The following is a 16,798-nucleotide window of genomic DNA, read 5'->3' as shown; positions in this document are numbered from 1 at the left end:
TACTTTGAAAGCCAAACCTTTCCAGACTCTCAGCCTCTGTTAGCACTTGTAACTGATCTTTTCAGTCAGAAAGAGACTTGGGGCTCTTCTTGCTTCAGCTGAGAAAGAGGAAGAAGAACAGACCATGGGTAGTTTTGTGGAGTGTGCCTGTTGCTGCACAATTAGCTCATCTATTCAGTTCTGCTTCTCATGTTGGGGAGCAGGGGAGATTTGGATGAAAGGCAAAATGTGAGGAAATAGACATTGTCTGGCATGTTAGAGGAGCCCTGCTGAATTGTGTTAGTATGAAGAGTTTCTATGGAAGATAGGACAGTAAGATACAGTGATTTGGCTTTAGCAGCCTAATTCTAACCATTTTCTGCTTTTCAATGACTTCTAAATCACTATGGAGCAATTAATGCAATAAATTAGTCATTTGAAGAGCAATACGTTTCAGTGCTGTGATTCTGCATGTGAGGCAATGACCTAAAGAAAAACCCCAAACTGCTAACATTTGTAAAAAACCATTTATTCTTATTTCATTGAAGCCAAATTTGTATCCCAATTGTTCAGGAAAGACTTCAGGATCAAAATGTCTGAGTAAGTCATTCTGTGCAGGAGTTTTTAAGAAACCAGAATGATAGACTTCATTTACAGAATAGCTAATTTTCTAGGAATTAAATGGAAGTAGCATCCAGTTTGCCCAAGTGTATGGGGAATTTGGGAAAAACATACCTGCATGTGTGCTTTTGTTGAGCTCAAAACCAGGCTGGGACACATAGTCTCAGAAGATTCATACCAAGCTTTTTTTTCCTTTTGACACTCAGTAAGGCCTCAAATCATACTATTACTTAGTCAAAAGATCAAAACTTTATTACTGTTAGGATTTGGTGAGGAAGAACACAAAACCAGCAGTATGGATGGATTATGCCTCTTCAGATGTTTGGGTTTATGTAACTGGTAAGGCTGCTGGGTCTATGAAGGATGTGTTCTAGTAAAAATTATGATCTTGGATCTAGAACATCTATATTTCATTAAGAAACATGCAAAGTGTTGTTTGGAGTTCAAACTGAACTTTATCGTAGCACAAGATACCTATGTAACTGAATTCATTTTATCCAGACTTGTCTCCTACTGATTTTAGCTGAAATTAATAGCAAAATTAGAAGTTTCAAAATGGTGTAACAATATATTATAGGTAAGTTACAGCAGTCATGCACTACTAAAAGTGGAGGAACTAGAGGACCTTTTCTAATGAGATATCCAGTGCTGATGTTATATTTTAGTCTGTTGTTAATGGTGGGGTTCACAAGCATTTGTTTCATTATTGAAACCAGACCAGTAATTATTTGCTGATCACTTCCATGATGTCACTGATCACTGGGTTTAGTTACAGTATAGAAAAATTATTGGCAAACATAAGTCTGAAAAAGAATTAATTTTCCATTATACAGCTTTTAATTGTAGTTTTTAGTGCAAAAATTAAACAAGACAAAAGCAGTGTATGAATAACAATGGGATAACAGTTTCTGAAGCTGGTGTGGAGCAGTGCTGGCATTGCAGGGGTCTGACACGCAACTGCACATTGCTGGATGACACTCAAACACTTCCAGCCACTGCAAAGCAAGAGGGACTGGCACCTGCTCTATTCATAGCTGCATGGCAGAGCTGTAGGGTTTTTTCCTGGGAGTTTTTTCAAGACAGTTAGGAAATCGCTTCATTCCTATCAAGATCAAAATGATGTCACATCAGAGTCTGTCCACTGGAAGCTGAAGTCAGCATACTGCTGGGTACAGATGAGCTAGCTCTAACTAAATAGTTTAGGCTGATCCAGACATTCTACTACTTCTCCTTTCTTCCTCTACTGATTTTTCTCCTAACAGAAACACATGATTTGTTTTAATTCCATTAGACCCTCAGAAGTGACTCATCATGTTATGGGTATCAGCAGAATTAACTATCATGAAGAGGAATTTTTTAAACACAAAATATATTGTTTTATCTAAGTTATAAACCTTTGAAATGAAAGTGTTGTCTTAAAAATCATATAGTCTGGTAGTAGCACTGTATCTGCCTCTGTAACAAGAACCAGAGCTACAATTAAAAATACTTGGTATTTGAAGTGATGTCAGACTTCTGTAGTACTGATTATAAAAGCAAGCAAGACATTTTTAGACATTGTCTCAAAGTTTGTCAGTTGAAAAACTGAAACACCATGAATGTAAAGGTTCCTGATCTGGAAAAAGATGTGTAAAATTAAAACCAAATATATCATGTACAGTGACAATATCCAAAAGAGTTTGAATGCCTATGTGTGTACATATATACATGTGTATTGTCTTTGCATAGATACTCACAGATACAGAAGATACTGTAGTGCTTCAAATTTCCTTCCATCTATAAAACTAATTGCAAATTATTTCTTTTTGTTCTTCTCACAGCTGAATTTTTATTCCTCTTGTGGGGTGTTTATCTCTGCTATGCAGTGCGGACAGTCCCATCAGCATTTCATGAGCCACGTTATATGGCTGTTGCAGTTCACAATGAGCTCATTATCTCTGCTATATTCCATACAATTAGGCAAGTGATCTGTAGATCTAGTAATTAACCATTTATCTTTCAGGTTTCATATGGTGCAACTTAGAATGGTTGAATGGGATAGGATGCATAATGGAAGGTCTTATAAATATTTGTTTCTGCAAATTAAGTGATTACTAAACTTAAAACTGTTCCCATGGGATTCAAGGATATGAAATTGTATAATTAGGGTTTTTTTCAGCAGTTAGGTGATGTTTTGTTGGATCAAAGTTCAGTATATATGATAAATTCAGTAGAGCAAAACAACTGTCTGTCTTCAGTCATCTACATAGTGCTCACTGTTTTGTATCCCTAGAAAAACAGCAGGTAAGAATGTTGGTTTGTATGAACTTTTGCTGGTGTGTAACAGATTGGTGAGCTGCAGCTATATGTTAAGATTATTGTACTGGTTTGGGCATGAAGCACAGTGTTTTATATGCTGACACAAAAAAACTGTTATGCATATGATGCTGTATCAGTAATATAAAGCCCATGTTTCTTCTAAAGTGTATAATGAGCTCTACATTTCATACTTGTAAGTTATTTGGGTAGTAACAAATAAATAAGGGTCTTTGCTAGAGCTACATAAAAATTACTAAATCTGCCTTTCCTACAGAGTACCCTGTAAAAATGAATTGGTCCTAGAAAATGCAAAAGAGCAAGATAACATGAGTTTCATGTCACCCTGTAAATTAAGACTTTCTTCTGACATTCTCACACCTTCTTTTGCCTCCTAACAGACCTTATATACTAAGTTTTTTTTTTTTTAGATTTGCATTGCTTCATTGACAGTCTTCAAAGACTCTTCTCTGTTCCTTGGTCTGTCTTGGCACTAACCTTTCTCCCTGTCTTCTTGATTTTTGCTTTTGTGTTTTTTTTCTGAGTAAACATCAGCAAAGCAAGTCCTTCATCTCTCTTCCTTCCTGATGCTCTTTTCTCTTATCATTGTTATACAGTTCGCTGCATTTTTCAGGCTTGCCATTTTTTTTTCCTTCCCGTTCTCCTAACCCTGTATCTCAACATCCACATACTCTCAAAATCTCTACTCCCTAACACAAACATCTGCAAAGTTATTGTTTAAAATCTTTATTTGATGGAAGCATTTTTCTTTTAATTCCTGATAGATATAAAATTGACTTACAATACTTTTGAATTTATTATAACCAATATGACAGCTTCTCAGTCAATTTTTCCCCCATTAATTCATATTCCTAAACTGTGTGTTGAGCCATGTTAGAAGATAGAGTTCAGAGCTATTTTGTGGGCTGCAAGTTTCTTTTAACAATAGAACAGGAGGCAGGTAATCTTGGATTAAAGAGAGGGGAAAAGGGGAAAATGTGGCATTTTAATACAGGCCTTATGAAGGAGACACAAAAGGATTAAGTCTTTCAGTTTTTCTTATTGACAATCCTGTGCCTGCAGCCTAAGGTCTGCTGATCTTATTCTTCCTTATTTTCTTCTTTCTTTTAATGTACATTTTGTATTGATTCTCTGCCATCTGTCTGATATATGCTGATTTGTTGATGAAATATCGTGTAGTGTTTATAGATAAGATTGAATAAAATGCACATGATCCCTCCTGAGATTATGTCCATTTCTGCATGCACAGCTCTTAATCCATTTCCTTACCTTTTTTTTTTTTTTTTTTTTTTTTTGCTTCCATCTTCTCTGCCAAGTTCTGGATGGCAACTGAAAGGGTGGAAATGTAAAACTTAGATTTATATGACATACCTGAATTGTCATGAAGTTGAAAGTACTGGAGCCTTGAAGGACACCTACAAGGCAGCCATCCAGTTTGAAAACTCCCAAAGCTCATAGAAGATTGATGTGAGCACTAAATAAAACCTTGAATTGTTTGCATTTTGTTTTCCTTTGAAACTATTCCCATTTCAGAAACAGAAGATTCTGGATTATCTTCAGATCAGCATAGTATTAAATTCCTGCATTGCTCTTTCTCTTATATTACTGAGAAACACAAAATTTATATGGAAAAAATCTCATTCAAGTAGAAATTCCATCTTTCTAGGGCTGAATGGCTACTACAAATGTAATTTTGCTTTCAGAGGCATGGTATGGCATGTATACCTTAATCAGTCAAGGTCTCGAGCATAAAACAAGCAAAAAGGCCTTCACAGAATTTGAGGATTGCATCTTGTAAGCATTAACCAAATCCAGTGGCCATCAGGATGTGGGTGCTTTCTCCTGTCTGTCTGATGGATCTGGCTGCTGTTGGTTCCATTTGCAGGTTGAGCAAATCTGCATCAGGGCAGTCACACAACACCTTGCTGGCCACAGGAACAGCGCAGGTCCAACACACACAGCCTGGTCCGGCTCCTCCTCTGCAGCCGGGCTTGGCCTGAGACCTTGGGTCTTCCCAGGGGCAGGTCACCCACGTGCTGCCTGAGGTTTGCTCATCAGTTGCACATACCCACATGCACCATGGAGAGAAGTGGTATTGATGAGCAGGAAAGACTCCACTACTGGAATAAGTAGTAAAGTAGGATGTTTATTCCAGCGCTGGGACGCACGGGGGATCGCTCCTCCAAAGCCATGGTGCCACAGCTGCACTCAGCCTGGTATTTATCGGGTTACAAGTTCCATATTCACTGGGTTTCCCAATACACCTGTACATATTCATCACCTGGCCCTGCCCAGCCTCGCTTGTATTACAGTGAGCCCAAAAGTCATTGACATCCGCGTTGCGCTTGCGCAGTGTTGTCTGGTGGTCGTGGGCAGGGGTCTCCGAGATGAAATAAGAGTCTTCCTCAGATGAAGTAAAGGGTCTTCCTCATCCTGAACTTTTCACCTTTCCTCCCTGCGCATGCTCTTTATGCCCCTGGGCTAAGTCCAAACTTCAAGACTGGTTTGAGTTAGCTTTAGGTTAAAAACAGGATCTTTGGTCAAGATTCCTTCCCTTTATCAATAGTCTCATATCTTCTCATCCTGCTTTGGTAGGCACAATAAGTGTTGGGCAAGCGGTATGCATTGCTTCTAACAAACCAATTCCTAGTAAATCATTTAATCTCTGCTTCCCCATCCCCCTGATTCAGTATCACACATATCAGAAGGATTTAATGAGAAGATAGGAGATATTTCAGGTACAGGGCTCAGTGACAACTTGCTTACATGTCACTAGCCATTTTACCCCCCCGCCCCCCTTTCCAATCCCCTATCTGTCCCAGTCCTTGTCTTCTCCCAAATAAACAATCCACCCTCATTATTTTTTTTCCTATTGGTCATAGTTTTGCTACATCTGTACTCAAATTTGGTATCTGTGATGCCACTAGCTAGGTAGTCAGTGTCTTATCTGCTTTTACTGATATGTTTACACTGGTGCCACTGACCTTGCAAGTTCTGCTCCCTCAAAGGTCCTTCAATTACCTGTGAAGTTTGGCCATCTTTCAAATGACTCCCTATTAACCACCTGTGAAGTCTTGCTATCCCTTACAGCACTGTCTGTAACTTTTGTTCACTTTTTGCTCTGTTATTTGTTACATCCATCAGTTTCTCATGTCATCTTCATCAGTTCAGTTGTGTTCAGTTTACTAAATCTCAGGCCTGAGCTTCCTCATACTCCTGCACACCCCAAAGCAACATCTCTCTAAGAATTAATTAATTGGAATATTTTGTTGTGTACATAAAACGTTTCATTTACAAAGTATTAAACAAGTAATTATGACTGTATTATTACAGCATGTAAGCCAGTGTTTCATGCCAGACTATATCTGTTAACAAAAGCTTCTTCAAAATGTGCATCTGTGAACTTGGATAAGTTGCAAATGTCATTCCTATCTGAATGATTTTTTTAAACCTGGAAATTGCAAGCCAGCAGTACATCCATTCATCCATTGCATTGCTTACTGCTTCTATCTTTGGGAGCTCACTAAAGCAGACAAGCCAAGCATGCTCCAGCTTTAACTGCACCCCTTGTTCTACCACTCCTTTAGAAAGCTCAGCAAGGAACTGTTTTGTTTGAGTAGTTCAGCCACTCACTTCCAAGCATTCACAGGCTCTTGGGCCCCGCAGCAGTGAGCTGGGCAGTCCTGCAATAAAGACCATTTCTCTGCTCCCTGCTAAAATGCATTTCAGTTCAGTTCTCCCTTGGATGGCTTATCAGCTGTACTCAGTAGCTGTGATCTGTGGACATCCTGTGTTTATGAAGTGCACTGCAATTCATCATAGTACATGTGCTTACATAACCTAAAAATCATCCCTTCAGCTCCTTAATGTATGTAAGCTGCCATAACTCAGGCCAAAGAAACTGTGACAATATACACAAAAAAAGGGCAGCTCAATAGAGTGAGAAAGATGGAATAAGCAGTATAATTTAAGGTCTGGTGTTTCCTTTTATATTTTGGTTTGTTGATTGGTTTTTTTTTTCAGCGTTGTTTTGAAATTGTAGCATATATGGAAAGCATGTGGATGTAATTTTCAGTCCATATGAAAGAAGTACAGAACAAAACCAGTTGTGTTTGGCCATTCTGTGTAAAGAAACCTAAGGAATATTAAAGATATTAAATCTAATGCACTGGAGAAATGCAGTGAATTGCAACCTTGAATTCTATTTTCAGATTCATTCTTGCTTCAAGACTTCAGTCTGACTGGATGCTGATGCTGTTCTTTGCACACACACATTTGACTGTGACAGTCACTGTTGGGCTACTTCTGATCCCTAAGGTATTTGAGTCTCCTGTCTCTTTTCTTTTGCCAAGACTGAGGAAGATAGATGTTGTCATGCAGAAGCAATTCTGTTTAAATCTAGCTAGCAAGCAACTGAAAGAAAAGGAGGATGTAAAATTTGGCTATTTTACCTTAAAAGCTGGAACTTTTTTATTTTCAAAAAGTATAGATTTTCAAAGATTCTTTCTTTCAGCTTTCAAAATTCCAGGACTTTAAAGTACTTAAAATTTTGAAGTAATTAATACAAGAAGGAAAGAATCCTGCCTAACTATGCTTTTTTTTTTTTAGGTATTTGTGTGACTGTGCTGCTGCCAGAATTAGCTGAGATCAAGAAAAGAATTTAGGCAAGGGTGTAGAAACACTAGAATCAGGAGGCTGGACTAGCCATGAGACAGGGAGGTAGAGATTTAAACCAGGCAGTTGCAGGCTGGAAAAGGAGAACCCTTTGCAAGTCAGAGCCTGGGACAGACAGATGCTGCATACTGGGAGGAGATATGCCTGTGACAAGGAGCCAGGAGCAGTGCTGGGTGCCAAGATAGGTGTGTAGGGGCACAAGTAAATGGGGATGGCAGGAGTCAGGGAAGAGCAGGGAAAGCCCCCGAGCTGCAGCCCGGACACCTCCCATGGGGCACTGGGAGCAAAGCCCCAGTGTCACTGGGGGCAGGAGGTCTGCAGGTGGCTCCACCTGTTCCCAGCAACAGTCCCCAGGAGTGAAGTGGAACTTCCTTTTTAAGGCAGTACCTCAGCAGAAGGAATGACTGTCTAATGGCTTTTGAAATGACTAATCATATTAATCAGAAGCTCAAGAGTCAAAATAGCAGTAAAGGTGAAATCTGCATATGAAGAAGGAGCATTAAGTAGTTCAAGTTGATAGAATTTCCAGGTTAATGAAGCTGCTATCCCTGCCCATTTTCCTGTGTTTCAGAACAGGGTATGCTGATGACTGTCACATATATGTACATTGAACAGTCATAACAGGGGACTCATTGATGCAGCCTTAATACACATAACCTTGTTTTATTTTAAATTACTTTTCTGGTCTTTAGCAGTAATCTTATATTTTCTATTTTATATTCATGTACTTTATTAGATATCTTCAGAGGTGTCTTTCTAAAATAGCCTAGAAAATTTGTTGACCTTTCTGAAGCTGACTCATAACTACTGATCAACATTTTCATTTTCAGCTTATTATCTGTGTAACGCTGCACAGACTTTCCTTCCAACACTCCAAAGAATTCAGAGAATTAAGATTCACAAGGTTTAGTTCTATTCATAAAGTCCTGAAGACAGATGACTATGTGGACAATAGTAACTCCAGATGAGTGAATCAATATGAACAAAACAATAATGACAACCTCACTCCAACTCCTGATTCAAGGACTTGCTGAAACTTTGAAGAGAAAAATGGTCTATTTTTTCATTAGTTTCTTTCTTTTTTTCTCTCCTTTTTTTTTGTTTATTTTTCCACCTTATGTCTTCCTTTTCAGGGTCAGGATCTAAAATGGGAGAATTGCTTTCTGCAGGATTATTAAGATGTATGTAGTATAAAATAGTGTCTTACTGTTTTAGCAGCCTAATTGGAAATACTGTTCATGGCAGCTTAATTGAAATGCCATTTAAAGAGGTTCAAATAAGTATAAAAATAAGTAGGATTTTTTTTTTACCTGATGTGAATCTCTAAGATTTAAAGTTAAGCCATCATTAATAAGAGTTCCTTCCGTACAATTCTGAGACTCTATAGGACACTACTTAAGCGAGTGAAGCTTACAGTAATGTTTGAGTTTGAGAATCACATCAAATCTATAGAAGGGTCATTGTACCATAAAAACTGTTGTAAGCTCTTACACTGATGTTGAAATAAACTTTTGCACTCATGGCAACTATTTTTTGTGAATACTTATTGCAGTTTTCACATTCAAGCAATAACCCAAGAGATGATATAGCTACGGAAGCTTATGAAGATGAGCTTGATATGGGTCGGTCTGGATCCTATCTGAACAGCAGTATCAACTCAGCATGGAGTGAACATAGTTTGGATCCTGAAGATATTCGGGTATATATAACTCATTTAAATAGCATTTGTTTTCAAGAATACTTCTTCCTACAAGAAAACTCCAACCTGCATGCATTTGTTTCTCTTTGCAGATACCAGCTGAAAAATGCCAGCTTAGATCTTTTATGATTGTGGTATCAGGTCATGTAAACTCTCATGGAAAGTATTTAGTAGTGTGAAGAGATGCTGCACTACTAGTTGTAGTAAAAGTCATAGTGGTGGCTAAGGAGGAGGAATCATCCTTAGCAAGAGCTGTTATTCAATTTACACAGGTTCTCTGAATTATCTTGAAGAGCAAACAGCTTTTGGTTTCAGTGTAATCAGTCATTTGTATGTAACATATAGATAAGCATACATAACTGTAAAGATAAAACTTTTAAAATGTGATTAATGGAGAAAAATACTTTAGTCTTATTTTACATGATTAAAGGTCTTATGTTCTGAGAACAAAGAATAGCTATAGAGTTCAGCAGGAAGGCATACACTACAGCATTGTGAAATCTGAAGCAGCACAAATGAATATGAAGTGTGCATGCTGTGGAAAGTAACACATTTGTGCATGAAGGTTGAACTTTTTCTAAAATGGGAAAAAATGGGATTCAAGTTGATGGATAAATGGCATATCCAAGAATTAGAAAAGACAGTGAAATGAATTTACTGCCCTTTTTAGAGCAATAGGTCTTGCATTCATCAGGCTGCTTGTTTGACTGTACTCTCTGTGTACATACTAGTTTTGCCATTCACTTTGCTTTGCAGGATGAGTTGAAGAAACTCTATGCTCAGCTTGAAATCTATAAAAGGAAAAAGATGATTGCTAATAATCCACATCTCCAGAAAAAAAGGTGCTCTAAAAAGGGCTTGGGGCGCTCGATAATGCGGCGTATTACAGAAATCCCTGAGACAGTCACCAGGCAATGCTCCAGGGATGAGAAAGACCTGATGGAGCACAGTGCTGTGAAGAACTTGGCCACAATGAAGAAAAACACACCGGATTCCACAAGTTCTGCAAAGCCAAAAGAAGAGACTTTGAAAAACAGAGTCTTTTCCTTAAAAAAGTCCCACAGCACTTACGATCATGTTAGAGATCAAACAGAAGAACCAAATGGCTTAACTACAGAAAGTGCAGAAGTTATAGCTGCTGAGAAAACGCTTCTGGACTCCTTGAATGGTAACAAATTAACCAAAAATGCTCCTGAAAAAGTTGAAGCTGTCTCGACTGAATCGGTCCCTTTGGTGTGCAAATCAGTAAGTGCGCATAATTTAAGTGCTGATAAGAAGCCTCTGCATCCAAGAACATCTGTGTTACAAAAATCTCTCAGTGTTATTGCTAGTGCCAAGGAAAAGACTCTGGGACTAACGGGTAAAACACAAAGTCTAGAAGAAAGCACTAAATCTCATAAACCTCAGCAGAAGGGTAAGGAGGCCAGCAAAAAGCACTCAGCCTCCGATAAAGGGGAACATAAGGATTCCCACCGGAAAAACTCTACCCAGTCTGAGGAAACAAAGAAAACCCATAAATCTGGAATTATTAAACAGCAAAGGGTTAGTCAAACACCTGCAAATCCAGACACAGGCCCAGGTAAGTCCCTGCACAAGGACAATTTCAACATAGGAGAAGTTTGTCCTTGGGAGATATATGACCAAATTCCTGGTCCTGTGCCTTTTGACTCTAAAGCTCAAAAACATGTGTCTATTGCTTCCTCAGAGCCAGAGAAAAATCACCCTTCCCAGCCAAAGGGGAAGACTCATCATAAGCTGAAGACACCTGAGGGGTACCAACAGTCAAATCAAAAGAGCTCAGAGAAGGTGGAAACAGCCACTCAGGAGATGCAAGAGCAGAAGATCTTTGAAAATGAGAAAAAACAGTCAAATTCCAAGTCCCAGGTCTCTCCTGGGCTGAAGTGTGAGAATGTTAATAGATATACACCTAATACTCGTGCTGTGGAGCAGGAGGAGCTGCCCCAGAAAACAGCAGAAAAGGAAAACCTCAATAAATTGGCTGAACAGAAAAAAAATGCCTCTTCTGAGGGAAATGTGCTTTCATCTAACTCCCATAAGCCAAGTAGTTACCTACAGCAACCTTTAGCATCTCGAGCTGAAGTCTGCCCTTGGGAGTATGATACAGCAGATTTACCAAATGCAGAAAGAAGTGTAGCTTTATTGAACACCTCTGCTATAAGTGCAAATAAAACAGCAGCACCTCGAAAATAAAGAGGCTTTTGGACTGAGGAGAGTAGCAACATTGAGAAGACAGACAACAAGAAAGACAGAAGGGACTTAGGCCAAAAAGATCTGAAAATTCCTAAGGAGCATCACTTAAATCAAGGGAATCAGCACTACAAATAAGTAGGAATTAAGCAAAGTAAATTATCATTAATGTTGTTATTATTTATATGTTGAGTGCCAACAATGTGATTAGCAGTGCCCAGAATATGGTCCCTGCTCCAAGGATTTTACTGTGTCAATGAAAGAAATCTGCCTTTGTGAAATCAATTCTCTTTTAAAAGAAAAACCAAAAAAGATGGTAACAAACGCACAGTGTAGATCTTAACCAAATTATTTCTGGATGCCATAACTGGCTGTAACTTGCCCTTGGGACTTTAAAGATCCAGCAGAAATAGGGCACAGAAAATGTCCTGATGGCAAAAAAGGGTATCAACAAGCAGCTTATTAAAATGACGACTTTTCACTTTACATATTTAATCTAAATAGCACTGCTAACTCAATGCATCCCAAAAATATTTTATAAAATGATTGCTCTCATTTTCTTATTCTGTGTTTAAGTACATTGTTGTGTCTCAAAGCATTCCAGATTATATGAGTTTTGCAAATAACTTTGATATGTGACGCAACAACACATTTATGCAATCTGCAGATACTGTCTTCTAATTGCAAGTTAAAATACCTGCTGTAGACCTTTTTGTTTATATATAGAATTGTAGTAATCTTTCACTGGCTATGGAAGCTGTAATTCATATCAGGAAATTCTTTTGGGCTTTGGAGATTATATTTTTTTCCTTTCCTGTGATTTATATAGAGTGATTTTTTTTTGTTTGTTTGTTTACTCTCTGTTATTTAAATTTATAGTTTGATACTGTATTATTCAGGGGTTTTATATGCAGTAAGTTATGCACTTCCCTCTTAATGCTCATAGACTTTGTTAATAGTGGAAATTCAGTCGTCTTAGCTGCCTATTCTGGTATGTCTTAGGACAACTTACATGGGTTTTTTGTTACTAATTGGAAAATACCATCTAAGAAACCAGAAATCTTACTTTAAGCATCAATGGTGATGATCTTGTTCAGTATTTCATCCTGAACCTATCCTGTTAAATAAGACAAGCAAGAATGACAGTGAAAATACCCCAGAAATGATCACCTGTTTTACTAAAACCAGACACCTCTGGAAGATATATCAGTTAGCCCTTATGGAACAACACTGTACTGTTTATCCCTGTTGGCAAACCTCAAAAAATTGGCCATTGGAGTGAGAAGTCTAAAATATTACTCTTCCCCCGTATATGCAAATGTCATAGATACTGGGAACAGAAATTATGGCATCTCTCTCCAACTCTCCAAAATACTTTGACTTTTTAAAAATTTATATGTACATTTACAGTAAAAGTTAGTGTTTGATACAGTGCTACTTTTCAGCAATAGCTACAGTCCTCGTCGTGCATAAGAGCTTAATTCATAGGTGGCCCATTCACAACTCTGAGTCTAGGTGGCAGTTCACCATCAGGGCCTGAGGACGTGTTGAAAGGTTCTGAGGAGTATCAGTAGTAATGAAACACCCCCAGCCATCTCAATGCAGTACCAGTAAAGTGCTGTTCACAGGACTTGGCTATACGTAGTATACTCCAGAAAACCAGCTCAGTCCTAAAGAACTTGTGCAATTTGAGAGAAGTGATGGGATTCAGACAAAGAACATGAAATGTGGATGATTTGATAGAATGTGTTGTTAAATATATATATAATATATATAAAAATAGATATTTATATATGTTTAATATATATATATATGTCATATCTAATACACACATGCACATACACATATGTAGTACAAACTGATTTTTTGTGGCATCATAGAAAAAGTGGCTTAAGATAAAATGCAATGAGCAGAGGGACTTAGACAACCTGGGCATGAGGAGGACTTTTTCTGTCCTTTAAAAAGGAGAAGAGTTTATGGGCATGTCTAGACTGACAGATCAAGATGGATCTGATTTTCCTACTGCCGCTGCTAAGCCCAAACCTGGAATGTGCCAGCACCTGAGCCAGCTGGGGACAAGTTGATTCAGGTCTTGGTGCTGTCTAAGCCTGTTACCTCACTTATAAATTCTGCTCATTAGCTCCAGATTAAGTGGCTGAACTGCCCCAGCCAACCTGGTTATCCAGGATAGTGCTCAGTTCCACCACGGGGATGAGCTGACTTAGGTCTTTAGTACCCTGGGCTTGTCTGACTCTCCCACCCCTCTTTTGTAGGGCATAATTATGGTCTAGGAGATCTGACTGTTCCACCCATGAAAGGGAGTCAGGCACATGGGCCTGGGTGCTTTGGACATCAGTGCACCCACTTTGCACACGCAGTGCCACTGGCATCCTATGTGCAACTCAAATCCAACTCTGTCCTTCATGTGGAAAAGAGTTGAGATTAGACCTGGTGTGCTTAGATTCTCCCTTTCCAGTCCCAGACACTTACGGGATTTGTCTGTAACTTGTCTTGTCAGCTTCAATGGGACTTGATCCGCTTTTCTGAGAGAAAGTAACCCTATATTTCCATGGGAAGAAGTCTATACTAGGAACAGAACTTTCTGGGAGACCTCCAGGAGCACACTGACCCTGTGTGCAGAGAAATACGCAATTTTACACCTGCTGAAAAGGTGACCATCCCACACCTCTCCTACCCTTGAAAGGAAGTTCTGCAGTCTCAGCAGTGGTTTTTGGGATTGGGATGGAGGGACAGCTTATGTCAGGCTGCCCTGACTCACTTACAGGAGCCAGACTGTGAGGTTAGAAGTGGGCATCCATGGAAGAATCATGGAAGGAGATATTTGTATCTAATCACTGCCTCTTGGAGACAGATGGTTGCAAGGTACCAGCCCTTGTGCCCTTGCTCATCTGGCCCTCCATCCTTTACCTGGGAGCTGGGCAAGGCCACACTCTGCTCTGCAGGAGCTGTGTAGAGAATCCTAGTGTGCACCAAGGATGAGGGGATCCACATCAGCAAAGTGTCTGCACAGTACCACTGCCCCTTGCATTCCTGGCAGGATCAAGCCCTTTATGCATGACTGTGTCTGTGCCATCGCTATATATCTGTACTTGCTTGGTTTCTTTTCCCATTCTTTCTTCCTTAAAAGGTAACTTCATTAGAAACGCAGAAACAAAGCCCACTCCTTGGCTGGTGTAAAACAGCCCAGCTGCACAGCAAGCAAAAGCTGATGGCTGGTTTACCAGGGAAGGCATTGGCTTGTATATTCCCATTTGGTTTCGATTTCTTTCATCCTGACCCTTTCCCTCACTTCTTAAAAACTGTCTGTTATGGTTCTTTAGGCTCGTTGAAGTCACATCCCTTAAGACTGACACAATTGGAGAACTTTCCTCTTCAAAACAACAAAGCTTTCCCCAGATCACAACTGATCTTTGGGCTACAGATTCAATTGGGACTTAAATTATTTCACATTCAAGAAATTGAGGGGCCAAACTTCACTCAACTATTCTATTTCACTATGATGCTGCTAGAAGCATTGCTTAATGAAGACATACTAAGTTAGACATAAATAATGTTCTGTATTTCATAGATTTTTCTCCACCAGCATATATTGACTAGATTGCTTAGATGTCTTTTTCTGGAATTTCATTGTCATTGTTCAGCCAAGAGAAGTGCAACTAGAGTAAAGATGTTATAAAGATGTTTTCTAGCAGATCCGTTAAGAGAAAAGACAATAAACGTGAAGGTCACAAACATTTGCTAGGTTGTCCTTCTAAATGCATGTGCAAGCTGCATTTCTCCTTTATTTCTAAGCCATGGTTTATAAATAATTAGATTTATACCAATCTTATTAGACCTGTATAATTTATGCAAGATTATGCGCTTTAAAATATAAATCAGTACACACCTATCATCAGCTTTGGTGGCATCATAGACCTGAAACCAGACAAGACGTTTATATTTGCTCTCCTTAGGCTTTTGCATGCATATGACAACAGGCAGGCCTGAGCAAACACTGCCTTTGACTTTTAAAATTTTAGCTACTCCAAGATGTAGAGTATATAAAGCTGTAAGTCTCTTCACTTTATAATGTGGTTCTTATGACAATGTTGTCTGGCAACCAACAGCATCCACCATGAAATACTTGATAGATTTATGTTGTAATGTGTTGCAGCATGTAAATAATGTAACTTCTCTGCAATAAAGCACATTTATATTAAATCTGTCTGCAGGCTTTTGTGTTGTGATTTTCTGAAGTCATTACTGATCCAAACTGAATGGGTTTCCCATCAAACTTGTGAAGTAACTAACTTTACAGCTTCTATGATCTGATCATGCCATTATCATGTTCTGGATTTTCCTTGTATTTTCATCAGAGCAGATGTGTACTATGTTCAGGATTTCAGGTTAAGGAAATAGCTCTCTTTTCTCAGTAGTTGCAATTTTGAGGTCAAAATTGTAGTCTGTTCTATATTCTTTTGAATTTAATGGCAACCACAATGTTAGAAAATAATAGAAAATAAATAGACTAAATTTTACAATGTCATTGTAAAACCCTATAGCTTATCTGTACTATGTGTGCACATGCCTGAATTTCTCATCTCAAATATGTGTCTTAACAGGTATAGGAAACATACAAAGAATGGTAACAAAAAAGATGAGAGACAGAGAATGGCAGCTGTGTAAGTGCAACTTGTTTACCTTGGGAAAGATGACTCAGAAAGAGGGATGAGACCTATAAAAATTTTGAATGATTCAAAGGTAATTAGGAGACTGGAATTTGCTGGATTTTGTCGTCAGGAACTACAGAACACCCAGGGTGGCTATCATGCAGCAGCTTAAAATAAATTAAGTATTCTTCTGCATCTGTCATAAATAAATTGTGGAGCTCATTTTAACAGATCACTGTGCTTATCATGGGCTCAAAAAAGTATTGGAGAGGTCATGGAAGACAAATCCATCGAGATCCCTGAACATGGTGGATAGAAAACTCTTAAATCCCTAACCTCTAGGTAGCTGATAAATGATTAGCTGATTCTCTTTGCATAATCACGCGGTTCTCTCAGCTTAATCACCCACTGCTGGATATGGTGCTACATGAACATTTCATCCAGCACAGCCTCTGTACATTCTTATGTCTGCATAAATGCAGATAGTGTAGGCTCAATTAATTTCTTTTCAGTTGTCATCCTGGTGATTTTTAATGACTGATTACTGATGTACAGGCTCTGGTAGGTTTCTGCACGGGCATATATATATGTGTTCACTTGTACCTCTCCCAGTGTCTCCTGGGTTGAAAAG

The 16,798-nt window shown here is 38.7% G+C and overlaps 1 protein-coding gene across 1 annotated transcript in view; it reads left to right on the top strand.

Annotated features, from left to right (window-relative positions):
• The window catches only part of GPR158 (G protein-coupled receptor 158), a 195,611-nt gene extending 179,911 nt beyond the window's left edge, over positions 1–15,700 (top strand). Inside the window, exons 8-11 of the mRNA XM_069006609.1 lie at positions 2,421–2,559; positions 7,128–7,233; positions 9,143–9,289; positions 10,046–15,700. Coding sequence (XP_068862710.1) covers positions 2,421–2,559; positions 7,128–7,233; positions 9,143–9,289; positions 10,046–11,500 — 1,847 coding nt within the window. The 3' untranslated portion in view covers positions 11,501–15,700. The remainder of the gene's footprint in view (positions 1–2,420; positions 2,560–7,127; positions 7,234–9,142; positions 9,290–10,045) is intronic.
• Positions 15,701–16,798: the final 1,098 nt, after the last annotated feature.

This window comes from Aphelocoma coerulescens, chromosome 2 (genome assembly GCF_041296385.1).
Source record: "Aphelocoma coerulescens isolate FSJ_1873_10779 chromosome 2, UR_Acoe_1.0, whole genome shotgun sequence".
In the NCBI taxonomy this organism is placed as follows: domain Eukaryota; kingdom Metazoa; phylum Chordata; class Aves; order Passeriformes; family Corvidae; genus Aphelocoma; species Aphelocoma coerulescens.
Note: the sequence above shows the minus strand (reverse complement) of the source record. Positions and strands in the feature narration are given on the sequence as shown.